The sequence below is a fragment of the Cucurbita maxima genome, unplaced genomic scaffold, assembly GCF_002738345.1.
Source record: "Cucurbita maxima cultivar Rimu unplaced genomic scaffold, Cmax_1.0 Cma_Scf00029, whole genome shotgun sequence".
NCBI lineage: Eukaryota > Viridiplantae > Streptophyta > Magnoliopsida > Cucurbitales > Cucurbitaceae > Cucurbita > Cucurbita maxima.
The window spans coordinates 846,151-858,402 of NW_019272045.1; the positions used below are offsets into that span (position 1 = coordinate 846,151).

Below are 12,252 nucleotides of genomic sequence, written 5' to 3' on the forward strand. Positions count from 1 at the left end.
TAATTTTAAAGCTTCTAAATATAATCACTGGTTAATCCAAGAAGAGCCTAAATAAACAAAAATTATACAATTCATATCCACATAAAAATAGTATTTCTACTAGGCAAAATTAATGATGAATGGCAGTTCTATTTCTTCTAATTCTCTTATGAAAGAAGAAAATAATAAACGATAGACGATTTAACTATTCATATTATTACTTCTGTGTGTGTATGAGTGTATGGATTTAAAATTCAATAGTAATTACGTTGCTGCATAGTGCTCAACCAGAACATGCCCAGCGCCTAATGCTGCATCCCGCACTGATTCATTCTCATCAGCAAGACCTATAACAACGTTATAGAAAACAATAAGAAATAAATGTCTTAACAGATGGTATGTCTTAAATATTGCCATAACTGTATACTTTGTGGTACTAACCATCGAGAATTGCAGGCAACACCTGCTGCAAATAGTTCTGGAATTGAACGCCCAGTGACCTTGGCAAGTACTGTGATCAAGTTGAAATAAAATTTGAATAGTGAAACTCAAAAAAGACAATTGAAGAAGGATGTTCACAGATATAAGACAAAGACAACGGAACAAATTATTTTCCATAGGACGTGTTCATGCAAGTATAAGCTGAAAAATATGTTGATTGCTTTTGAATACAAGATCAAAGTTGTATTTCATGGTTTTAGATTTTTTTTTTTTTTTTTTTTTTGATAAGACATGGTTTTAGAATTTTAGAATGTGTTTGAAAAGAAAATTTAGAGACTAGATCCAAATTTAAAAATTTGTTCAAATTACGTTTGATATTGCAGTTATAAACTACAAATATAGTCGTAATACTAAGTTGTATCACAACTATTAATAATTAATCTGTTAACATGTTTTATTTTATAAATGTTGTATAATTATCATTTTACAATGTTATAAAGTTTATAATTTATTGTGTTGTGCATATTTTAATTTTGACAAAATTAAAATGACTTAATAACATGAAATAATATATTTATCAAAGATTGTCCTTTTTAATGCAATTCAATATTTTTAACTTTTAAATTAAAAATCTAGATTCATTAAAAAATACATTTTTTACTACTTGGATCATAAAATTCATTCGTTGAATATATTTGACTTAGTAAATCTAAAAACATAACACACAAGTCAAAGTGAACATAGCTTCAATGTCCACCCACCCAGAATGTTGTTGAACTCAAAAAAAAAAAAAAAAAAATCATATGGATGGCATATTGAAAACTTTAATTATCAAACAAATATTTAACATGTATCAAATTAGAGTTAAAATTCTGAGGGATTAATTCTTGCATATTTTTCCTCCTAATTCATTCTTGACAAAAACATCTATAGAGCAGGTAAAACATGAAACCTTCAAAAGAAAGTTGAATTACCTTGAAAAGTGTTAAATATCCATCACGGACAGGTGCTCTCTGATGAGAACAGTTTTTAATAATATCCGGAAGCACAAGATCGAAGTATTCAATTCCAAGAGCAGCTAAAACCTAGAAACAAACAAACAACAAACAACAATCGAAAACACATATTATTAAAAAAATAATATTAGTGTTATAATATAAGCACCAATAATTGCAGAAGTATTATTAATACTAAATTATAAATATCGAGTATCGTCTTACGAAGATCAAGTTCCCACGTACTTTCTTGTTTTATCCTTTAAAACCATTTTTAGTTTTCTATAATACAGAAAGCTTAGAAACACAATTAAGTCAATTCTTTCTTATACTAAATTGACCAACAATCATCTTGGTATACTAAATGGACCTACCCTAGTCATCAACAACTAAAAAGTGTAAAAGGTAAGTAATAAAGTGATGAACCAAAAATATGAAGCTATACTACCAATAGAAATATATAAGATGAAATTGGAAAAAAAAAAAATGGAAAAGCATGCATCCGGACATTCACATCTTTGAATGGGAAAAACTCCACATCATCACAGTCTAGTGAAACCTATCAATTAGTCTAAATATAACTAAAAAAATAGCGTAAAAATGCATGATTAAAACTCAATCAGTCAAATTAGGAATAACTGACATATGGCTAAATAATAAACAAATAAATAACATAGATGTTAATTGTAAGACTTCTAACCTCACTCAATCCTTGGGCAGCTCCAGATCGCTCAACATTACTATTTTCAGATTTAAGTGTATCAAACAACCATGGTACTAGATCGGGGAAGTTTTCCTCTCCCATTCCCCTGATGAGGGATCCAATTGCCCGAGCAGCAACTGAACGTACTTCTGGGATTGGATCAACTAAGACCTGTCCTCGTCACAAAATTTAAAATTAGAAAGAAGAAAGAATACAGTGTAAGAATAGTAAATGGGGATGACAACCTTTTTTACTTCAGGAAGTAGCAACCCAGTATACGGAATCATATCCTTCGGTTCTGTGACTAAGGAACACATATTTCCAGCAATTTGGGCTGCTTTTTTTTTGGTCTCAGCACTTCTCTCCCTTAGCCCTCTGTGCACTATGGGCACCAATAGTGCAAGGGAAGGGGCATCAATTGAATTAATAAAAGTTGTCTGCAATAAGTTAATGGAAATTTAGCAGGCAAAAAGGCAAATAAGTTTGCTAATGTTAACTGAAAATCCGTCCTAAATCTTATCTTCAATCAATCTTACTTGCAGAAGAATGTCAAGAGAATATTTAGTATAGTCATTTGGATCAGTAAGACCCATTAGAAGCGTAGGAACAAGTGCAGATATTTCTGGATTCTTTATGACACTTCCAACCTAAAAGAAACAAACAATGAAAGATCTTAGTAGAAATTAGAAAACCATAAAGATCCGATGATTTTAAATGGCTCAAAATTATTACTTGTTGAAGGGCTGTTTGTGCTGCTGACTGGACTTTGGGATGAGTATCTGTGAGAACCTGCAGTTTTTTTTGAGGGGGGAAAACGTAATCTTTATCAAGCTCATATACTTGCCCTTTTTTTTCAATGATTACATAATGAAACTAAAATGGAAACTAACAAATCATGGCACATACCTCTGTCAACTTCGGCACTATCTTAGGAAGACATTGAGACAACTGTTGCGGAGCACAATATGCCATAGCACCAAGCAACTGTACACTGCTTTGCTTTGTTCTCCATGCCTTATCTTCAAGACCCTGCCCAGAGAGAGAACAATAGAGAACTTAGGCACAAAAGGGCAATTAGAAAAGTAAACTCACGTATAGAAGGCAAGAAAGCTAGATTAAACTACTGATAAGACATCAGTAAAAATACCAGAAACCATATTCTTGGCTCATCCATGGATACATCCGAGTCCTCTACTTTTAGTAAAAATACATATTAAACAGTTGAAATCGTAGCATAGGCCCCAAAGGGATAATGTTTTGTTTTGTTGCCCATGCTATTCTCAGTTCATTAAAGTCCAGCTCAAACATTGATCTATTCTCATTCTATCAATGTTGGAAGAGACAATTTGTATAGCTCTTTATGGCAATGATTTTATACATACTGTATTACAAAATTGTAGATCATTAACTTGGTCACCCACTTTCAACTCTCCAGTCAAGCATAAACCTAATATTGCATTTGTCAGTCAAGATAATGAACGTCTCCCAGTAGGCACATGGTGTGCCATTTTAACACGACCAACATAGTGAATTCAAGTTCTCATATATGAGCTAAATAGAGAAAGTTGAAGCCTGAACGATTCAATAAAAGAACAAATTGCTCTTCTTAAGCATCAAAACAGACCATGCCGATAGTCTCTAAAATAAATAATTGGTTTAAATATTATTTTCGTCTGTGTTTTGGTTCATTTTAGTCCCTGTATTTTCAAACAATTATTTTGGTTCCATATTTTTAAAAACGGACCAATATGATCACTATTTGAAAATTTTAAATATAAATTTTACACAAAATGAACCATTTAATACAAATTCTGAAAAATTTAGCTAGTGAAATTAGTTAGTGTTATTGCATTTTAGTTACTCAACCTTCCATTCTACCCCAATTTGTCCTGAAACTCTCTTTAACCAAGCATGCCATGACACTGGGTCTAGCAAAACACTTACCGTGGTATCAGTCCTAATAATCCATCAAGTTTTTCAATGTTTGAGGCCTCAGTCGTATAGCCTTGTTTTAGTTGGCTTGTGCATAGGATCTATTAGCCTTGTTTTAATTTGGACCACCTTTTTTGCATTCCAAGAATCCTAAGGTGCATTTCCATATTTAGTTTAATCATTTTTGTATCTTTGTTTTAAATACAAAAGTTCACCACCTATTAAAGTGATTAAAGAAAACATAATATCAAATATACTAAAAGAAAATATTTTGAGAAAATATGAGAAAATACACATAAATAGGCAGCATAAAATGTAACAATTCAATGTATAAGCAGCAGACATTAAAGAGAAACCTTTCCGACTGACAAAAGAGACCGACAAAAGAGACGTAAGAATATCATAAGTTGTTTATCCAGAAGTTTTAGAACAAAAATAATTATAATCACCTTCAAAAGAGAGGGCAATACAAGCTTCACACCCTGAGCGGTAAGATGAGACATCATTGCACGGGCAGCACATTCAGCAGCTTCACGAATTGCAACAACTTGATCAGAGAATGACACTAAAAGAAACGGCAACATCTGGATCACATACCTGAGAAATCACATATCAGTTACGAGAAGGAGAAAAAACAATAGATAAAGATACTATGTCTAGGATATCTACTCACGGTTCAAATAGTCTTCCAAGTGTTTCACAAAGACATTCAAATGCCAGTAAAGCTCCTTCACGGCGTTTCGCTGAATTCCTGTGGTTCATCAATTCACATAAAACGTAATGAACCCACACAAAGCATTAAAGAAAACTTTTCCACTCCTTTTGCATCATGGTCATTATTATACAAAATAATTTATATTTATATTCTTATGTTTCTAGGTAAATGCACTTGATCCCACATTCATGAGTGGAAGAGTACTTGTATGAATCATTTTCCAACAGTTGCATCACTATATTCATTCAACAAAAATGTATACTTTTACATATTACTTGCAGATATATACCAATACTGAGAAATAACTTCCACTGATGAAAATATTTTATATGTGATTTCAAATTGCAAAAGCATTGCCATATACCACTTGATATGATACCCAAATTCATTGTCATATCTTGAACCGACATGTAGAAAAGAATGGCATGACTGAATGAGTTGTGATAGCCGACAACACCCCATGACTTGGGATGGCGTCAAGACATATGCACCATACTAATTGGGAACCAAGATGAGATGATGATATGCAACATTGCATTGAGAGACCTTGACCCCGAGCAAAGGCAAGGTCGAGCCGAATGACTTGGCCTAGTGTAGAGGTAAGTCAATTGAGTCGCAGATAACTGAACAAGCACGTGTAGGCAACGTGTGTGGTCAAACAATCTTGGATTCCATACAAGTGATGTTCGGAGGACGAAGATAGACCTTGCCTAAGGTCCGACGAGGCCACAAAGTCAGATGATAAAGGAATATGGGGATTAGGTTCCCTTAAAGTTGGTCGTGAGTGTGTCAAGATCACGACGTAACAAGGTTGAAAAAGAATGACTGTGACACAAGACACACAATCAAGGAAACCTAACCATGAAACGCCCACCCTTTTTGGCAATATTCTCATTGCGACTCCTTCCAACAAAGCTTCTCCATAGTCTGTCACAAATTGGCAGTCACCCATGCCACCGCTTGTTCATTTGTTGTTTCATGTACACTATGGATCTCTAGAAGAACTTTTGCTTTTCTATGGGTTTCAATGGTCTTCATCCACCTTTCGATTTTGTGTTTTATTTGAGTTTGATCATTTTGTCTTCTTTTATGCAATGGAAGTGAAGAGTTGGTTAATCAGCAATTTGACTTCTTCATATGGGGTGAAAAGGATGAGTGTTTTGTTCAAGGAATGATTAACAGAAAGAAAATTACTTCTTATTTCCCTCTCTTAAGTTGGTTTGTATGTTTCTTGGTTGAACTATTGCAATCTCCTATACACTTGTTCTTTAGTAAGAAAGTGTTGATTACCCTACCTCTAGAGAAAGAAACAATGTTCACGTTCCTTGTTGGCTTTGAAAAGAAAGGATGGATTGCTGTTTGGGAGATGGTAAGAAAATTTCTATTAATACAGGGGAAGTTGAAGCATTCAACACCTATTTTTGCTACTCATATTTAGGAAGTTGTTTTGTCAAAGGATGTTATGGTGAAAAGCAAACATGAACTAACTACATAGATTGTTTAGCTGCTGTATTTGGAGTTCAGAAAAGTATTTGTGGCTTCATCCCAGCAAAATTGGCATCCAGGACGGAAATATCGAAAAAACTTCCCTCCGTTTTGATGATATAGCTTCTTTAGACCCTCCACGCAAGACAACTTTGAATCAGATTATGGAAGAAAGTTTTGTTTAAACAAAATTGAAGATTTGTTGATAGCACTTGAGGGTTCAAAGGTCCTTCCGATGCATGTCAAGCAAGTTAATTCAAATGATCATTATATTTTAAATGACCTTAATATTGTTGGGCAAGAAGTTGGTAATCCTCATAGTCTGAATGGGGGGTATTAATGCTATTAATTCCTTGGTGACTTCTTCACAACCAAAGCCAATATTTATAATAGCTTTCCCTCAGTATTATACTCGAGAAAATGAGCTTCCTTCTTTCATTGAACATTCAGAATCAAACAGGGATGCTTGAGAGGAACTTTGTTTTCACCTTATCACTTGTTAATCAAATCTGTTAAAGCCCTCACACTAGAGGTTCCAAGCTGCGAAAATCTGTATATTCTACTAAGATTTTCAGCCAATTACAAGTTACCAGGTTAAAGCACAGTTCACCAAGGGTGTCTTAAGACACTCAATAACTAAGAAGAATCTTTTTGGTCCTCATTCAGATGGAGAATGAAATGTTAGTTTAAGTAGCGAGGAATGTGTTTCTAGTGATACTGACCAGGTAGAGGATTCGTTTGTAGCAGCTTTCGAAAATCTATTTTCGAATGAAGTTAATGAGCAAGGTCTCATTGTGTCTAGTGGAGCACTTTCTGCACAGACTTCTCCCCAAATTTTCTTCTCTTGTTGAGGTCTATGGATTGTAGATGTTCACAATTCCCATTCAGTAACCAACCGTCAGAGCACATTAGTGTTCATCTTCTCTCACTAATGTAACTCTTCTCATGGATTAGTCGCTAGAAAGTACTCTATGGAGCGGATTTTCAATTGAGGCCAGTTTTTCGTCTGGGTCAATCTTCTCATTTCCTCTTCAATTATTAGTTGGTTTTGTCAGCAGGTGTGAGGAGCAATTTTTGTTTATCCTCTTCTTCAGGATTATTTTCTTAGTTGGGCAGGGTTTTTTAGTTCAAGTATCAGTAATCTGAAGGGTACCTACAAGGTCAGGCTTCCAGGTTTTGAAGAAAGAAGGAATCGAGAAGAATCAGTATCATATCTGATTATGTTGGCTGTGTTGTCATTTTATCAGTTGTCAGTCACCTGGACTAATCATGGAGCTCTCTACTAAAGCCTCTTGTTGGATTGTTTTTTAGTTCCTTCTTTTTCGTTTCTTTTCACAGTTGGGTAACAAATTGTTTCGTTTTTAGACTCCTGTTGTATTTGATTTCACAGTTTGGTCTTGCTTTTGTTGTTACCTTCTTCCCTCCCTCGTGGAGGTGCATTCTTTGAGCTCTCTTTTCAAATTTTTAATGAAAAGTATCATTTCTTGTTCAAAAGAAATCAACCAGCTATCCTTTTCCTTCCACCTCCTTTCCTTTCAACGGCAGCCACAATACTTTGGATGTTATAGAAAGAAAGCTGTCTGCTTCACTCTTATGCCCTCTGATTGTTTTTCTTTGTCAGGCAGATGGGGAGATCCTCGATCATTTATTCCTTGGCTTGTTGGAATTATTTATGAAATTATTTCCAGGTTCAGTGGATTTTCTCCAACCTCACAATGGAAAATATTCTTCAACTTCTTATTGGTGTTTCTTCAGATACAAAATCAAATTTATTATGGTGATGAGGTTAAAGTTTTACTTTCAGAATAATGGTAGAAGCAAAATCCAATGTTACATTGGAATGATCGTTCCAAGTCCACTAAACTAAAAACATGGTTTTCTCTTTTTGAGCTTTTTATTGGCTTTTCTTTCCAAGGTATGTCTGAATTGAGATGCCTATGAATTTACTTTGTAATTTCTGTTTTATTTTCTATCACTCCCATTTGGAATTTGTATCTTTCGAGCATTGGTCTCTTAACATTAATCAAAAAGTTTAAGCTTTTATGCATAACTTGAATTAGTAATAAGATTGGATCTTGATGGAACAAACCTGTCTGCGAAAGCATCTCGTATCACAGAAACTATTCCATACTTCTTAAGGCTTGTGATTCCAAATCCCTTAACAACTCCAGCAAGACCAAATGCTGCTCCTCGACGTTCCCCATACTTTTCACTCTTCATGAGCTGATCCAAAAGCCTTGAAACAAGAGCTGGGGCATCATCCTAATGAAACAAAATACCAGAGGAGAAAAAGAAAACCAACGATCAAATCAATATCCAAAAGTATGTCATAATGAAGTACAAGCGTAAGAAATATAGGAACCTACACAAATGAAGGGTAAAAATGAAGATATCAAATGAAAATTTACGTTGGCAAACAACTTTACAACATAAAACAATAATCCACAATTGAACAAGATCAGACAATCTCAGAAGTATTTATCAAACAGGAAGTTGAGTCCCAAAGATACAATAATTTACAAGAAGATAACAAGATTTTATTTTATTTTATTTTTGGTGAGAGTGATTCGGTAGATGATGGGGAGGATAAGAACAGAGATGCATATTTCTCAAAACAAACCAAATAACATCTTGGGGGTCGGGGGTAGAGAGAACCCCTGCCCAACTAATTACTTCTCCATTTTCCCAGATTTGTAAGAAATCCTAGTTCAATTTTTTTGGCAGGTCTTCACCATTCATAGGTTTCAGTCTTTTTTTAATTCATTTAATTCTAAACTTTTTTGTCTTTTCCTCAAGAAGATATAATAAAATTTATCTCACTGGCAGACAAACCTCTCCAATGTACTTTCTTCCCGAAGGAAGATAGCAAAATCTTTTGTAGAATTCACTAACTTTTCACATCCAGATACTTATAAACGAAAAGAAAGCTCAGAGATTGTTTTACAATAAGTTTATAGCAGCCAAACTACCAGAGACTGGCTAAATAAGCTGTAGTTACAAACGGTATGACAATGTAATTTAATAGAAAACAAAAAAGTTCGTGTCTGACATATCCTAAAAAATTATGGATATATAAGAGAGAATTGCTTAAGTGCATTCCATTCTACATAAGCATGCAGGTAATCCTAAATCATCAAAGGCGCAAAACATACAGAATGATTCCACGTCAAGACATCTCAACTTGAAAAAATGCAATGTCACAAAACTGCCAAGTCTTCTCTCTCTTTTTTATTTATTCAAAAAGACTCGTGGATGGATCAAGAACACCTCTATCATAGAAGTCAATAAGCCCGAGTGCCGAATCCTAATGAAGGAAGTCCCCATGTTCCTTGCCGATCAAAGCTAAAAGACCACCTCCTAATCTCATTCAACCTAAAGCAAGATTCTCATCTCTATGAAATATGAGGCACAAGTGTAAATCATGCACAAAAATTCCTATCACAAACAAAAGAAGATTTCCCTCGACCACTAAACAATGCTCCATCCTTCACCACAAGAAAAACAATCGCATTCTTATTTCTTATAAATTCCAGCATTCTTGTTTCTTCGAATGCCTGACACAAACAAGAGAGGTTCCCGACACACAAAGTAAATTCTCTGTTTGTGAAATTTATGCTGGTTGGAATTATTTTCTTTAACCAGGTTTGAGACGGATTTAGACGCGTATAGAAATAGTGGTTTGATCTATTATGTAGTTTAGTATCATTGAGAGTAACTTTCACCAATGAATGGTTTTGTTTCATCGTCTGTTGGACTGCTACCCCATCTCATTTTAAATGAACAAACAAGTTATAAGTTCTTGAGAAATGAAATTTCTCAAGAACATCTCAAAAAAGGAAGGTGAAAAACCTCCAAAACCAGACCACGATTTCAGAATCATCTGATTTAACATCTTTATAGCAAAAATAATAAATCAAATACGACACTTGAAAGGAACCCTATACAGACAAAACCTGACTAACCTGCTTTGATTGCATTAATGGAGACAAACATGTAGATACAGCACGTTGAACTGCTTCTGATGGAGTATTCAAAACATCCAACAATTTATCTACAACAGCGTGAATTTTGGGATCATTCTGTCCAAAAATTCAGACATTAAGCTGGGATAAGAAACGAAGGAGGTATCAATATTGGCAATTGAAATATTAAAAAAATAATACCTTTGCCAAATGTTTCGCCAATGCTCCAGTGAAAATAACAACACCCTCACGAACCAAATCGTACTTCTCCTCATCTGATGCCTGGAAAATTTAGAAACCAAAAATATCAAACAGATGGAAATTTCCAGCACACTTTCTATCAGCAGTAGACTGGGTTCGCTAGAACAAAAAAGGTTTTGGTGTTCATAAACTTAAAGCAGAAGGAATGTAAGGAAAAGAATATTTAACTTAAAAAGAAATACCTTTTTGTTTAGGTAGTTTTCAAAAATAGGAAACAACAAGGAAACGCTCTCTCTCCCATGTTTATCAATAATCATGATACCAGCGTTGATCATTCTTCCACGAACATCAATATTGGGGTCACCCTGAAAAATTAATGTGAATCAGAAAGACCAAAGTATAACTTACGTTCAATTTGTCCTTGAAACGATGCATTTCAATTGAAAATGACTAACCCAGCATGCTTACCACACTGAGAAATGATATTTCCTAAGCATTTCTAGAAATATCTTAATTCAACATTTCAAATTTCTGGAGTGCAAAAATAATACTACAGCAGAATGTATTAGTCCAATTGAATCCTATGTTCCCGAAGAAATAACAAAACTTGCATTAGCTTCACATTACGGAAAAAATAAATACAATTTCAGTTATTAATAAAAGTAGAACCCATCGTAGAACTATTATAAGTAGCCTAGCAAGAAGCTTCCATCTCTGTTTAAAATTTTAAAATAATAATAATAATAAAGAGCGTCTATCTCCTTTTTTTCTCATTATAGAACTTCAAATCATCAACTTCTCTGAATAATATCAATTTTTAGTCTACTGTTTAGAAAAAATAAACATTCACTTATGCATTTAACGATAGAATAACACAAATAATATTAATTTAGAGTACAACTAATTTTACACTGATCTTACAAGAAACATTAATGACAACAATTACAGAATAAGTTTATCCTAGGAGCCACAAGGACAATAATGAAATTGACGTCCAGAACATTTATGAAAGCAAGTGAAAATAGACAAACAGGAAATTTTTTTCCTTCTTTTTTTTACTTCTATGGGATAATTATGTTTAACAATATAATTTTCTCAACCTAGAAAGCTAGTGTAATTGTATAGGCTAACTACGTTAGAAACATACCAAGGCTCGTGAAATGAGGAATGTCATTACAACAGGAAGATCTTTTGTTCGCAATACATCTGCAGCTGAATATAGTGCTAATGCTATCCCTTGACGTCCGAGCCAACCAGCATCTACAGTACTCCCTCCAGAGCTAGTATCATGGATGTACGTGGAAAATAATGTAGAAAGAGATTCCTGAAATTATCACAAATAATAAGAAAAAATACAATTCCAGAAATTGACTAACAATTGAATTCTACGTTGATGAATAACCTGTATTGTATCAGGGTATTCATCCAAAATAGCAGCAAGTGCTTCAGATGCCGCCAACCGGACATTATAATTATCATGAGAAAGTGCTTTGAAAAGCCCAGAATAATCAGTTCCAAAGTCATATCCATAACGATCCCAAATATCCTCCGCAATTTCAGCCACAGACTGAAGATAAGAATCAAGATGAGGGAGTGTGGCAACAAAAAAGGGTGAGAACTGAAAAAATATTTGGAAGCTATAAAGCAGAGAACTTGGATAAAAAAATGGCTATGAGGCAGTCCTTTCAAAAAGACATTACATAATACCAGAATTAAATCTTTTATGGTAAGGTTAACATTGTTTTGTATCTACGAATGCAAGATCAATTGTCATATCAACTTTCAGGATTTTTATAGTTGTTCTTAAATGTTCAAACTTCATTTCCGCATTTCAGATAT

At 34.1% G+C, this 12,252-nt stretch overlaps 1 protein-coding gene across 1 annotated transcript in view; it reads right to left on the reverse strand.

Moving 5' to 3' along the window:
* The window catches only part of LOC111465319 (protein ILITYHIA), a 42,019-nt gene that overhangs the window by 10,360 nt on the left and 19,407 nt on the right, over positions 1-12,252 (reverse strand). The window contains exons 23-38 of the mRNA XM_023109636.1: positions 11,816-11,980; positions 11,561-11,737; positions 10,656-10,778; positions 10,414-10,494; positions 10,213-10,329; positions 8,340-8,512; positions 4,724-4,801; positions 4,500-4,647; positions 3,025-3,147; positions 2,851-2,907; positions 2,655-2,765; positions 2,364-2,555; positions 2,116-2,289; positions 1,395-1,505; positions 421-490; positions 248-326 (exon numbers count right to left, since the gene is read on the reverse strand). Of these exons, the coding sequence (XP_022965404.1) occupies positions 248-326; positions 421-490; positions 1,395-1,505; positions 2,116-2,289; positions 2,364-2,555; positions 2,655-2,765; positions 2,851-2,907; positions 3,025-3,147; positions 4,500-4,647; positions 4,724-4,801; positions 8,340-8,512; positions 10,213-10,329; positions 10,414-10,494; positions 10,656-10,778; positions 11,561-11,737; positions 11,816-11,980 (1,979 nt within the window). The remainder of the gene's footprint in view (positions 1-247; positions 327-420; positions 491-1,394; positions 1,506-2,115; positions 2,290-2,363; positions 2,556-2,654; positions 2,766-2,850; positions 2,908-3,024; positions 3,148-4,499; positions 4,648-4,723; positions 4,802-8,339; positions 8,513-10,212; positions 10,330-10,413; positions 10,495-10,655; positions 10,779-11,560; positions 11,738-11,815; positions 11,981-12,252) is intronic.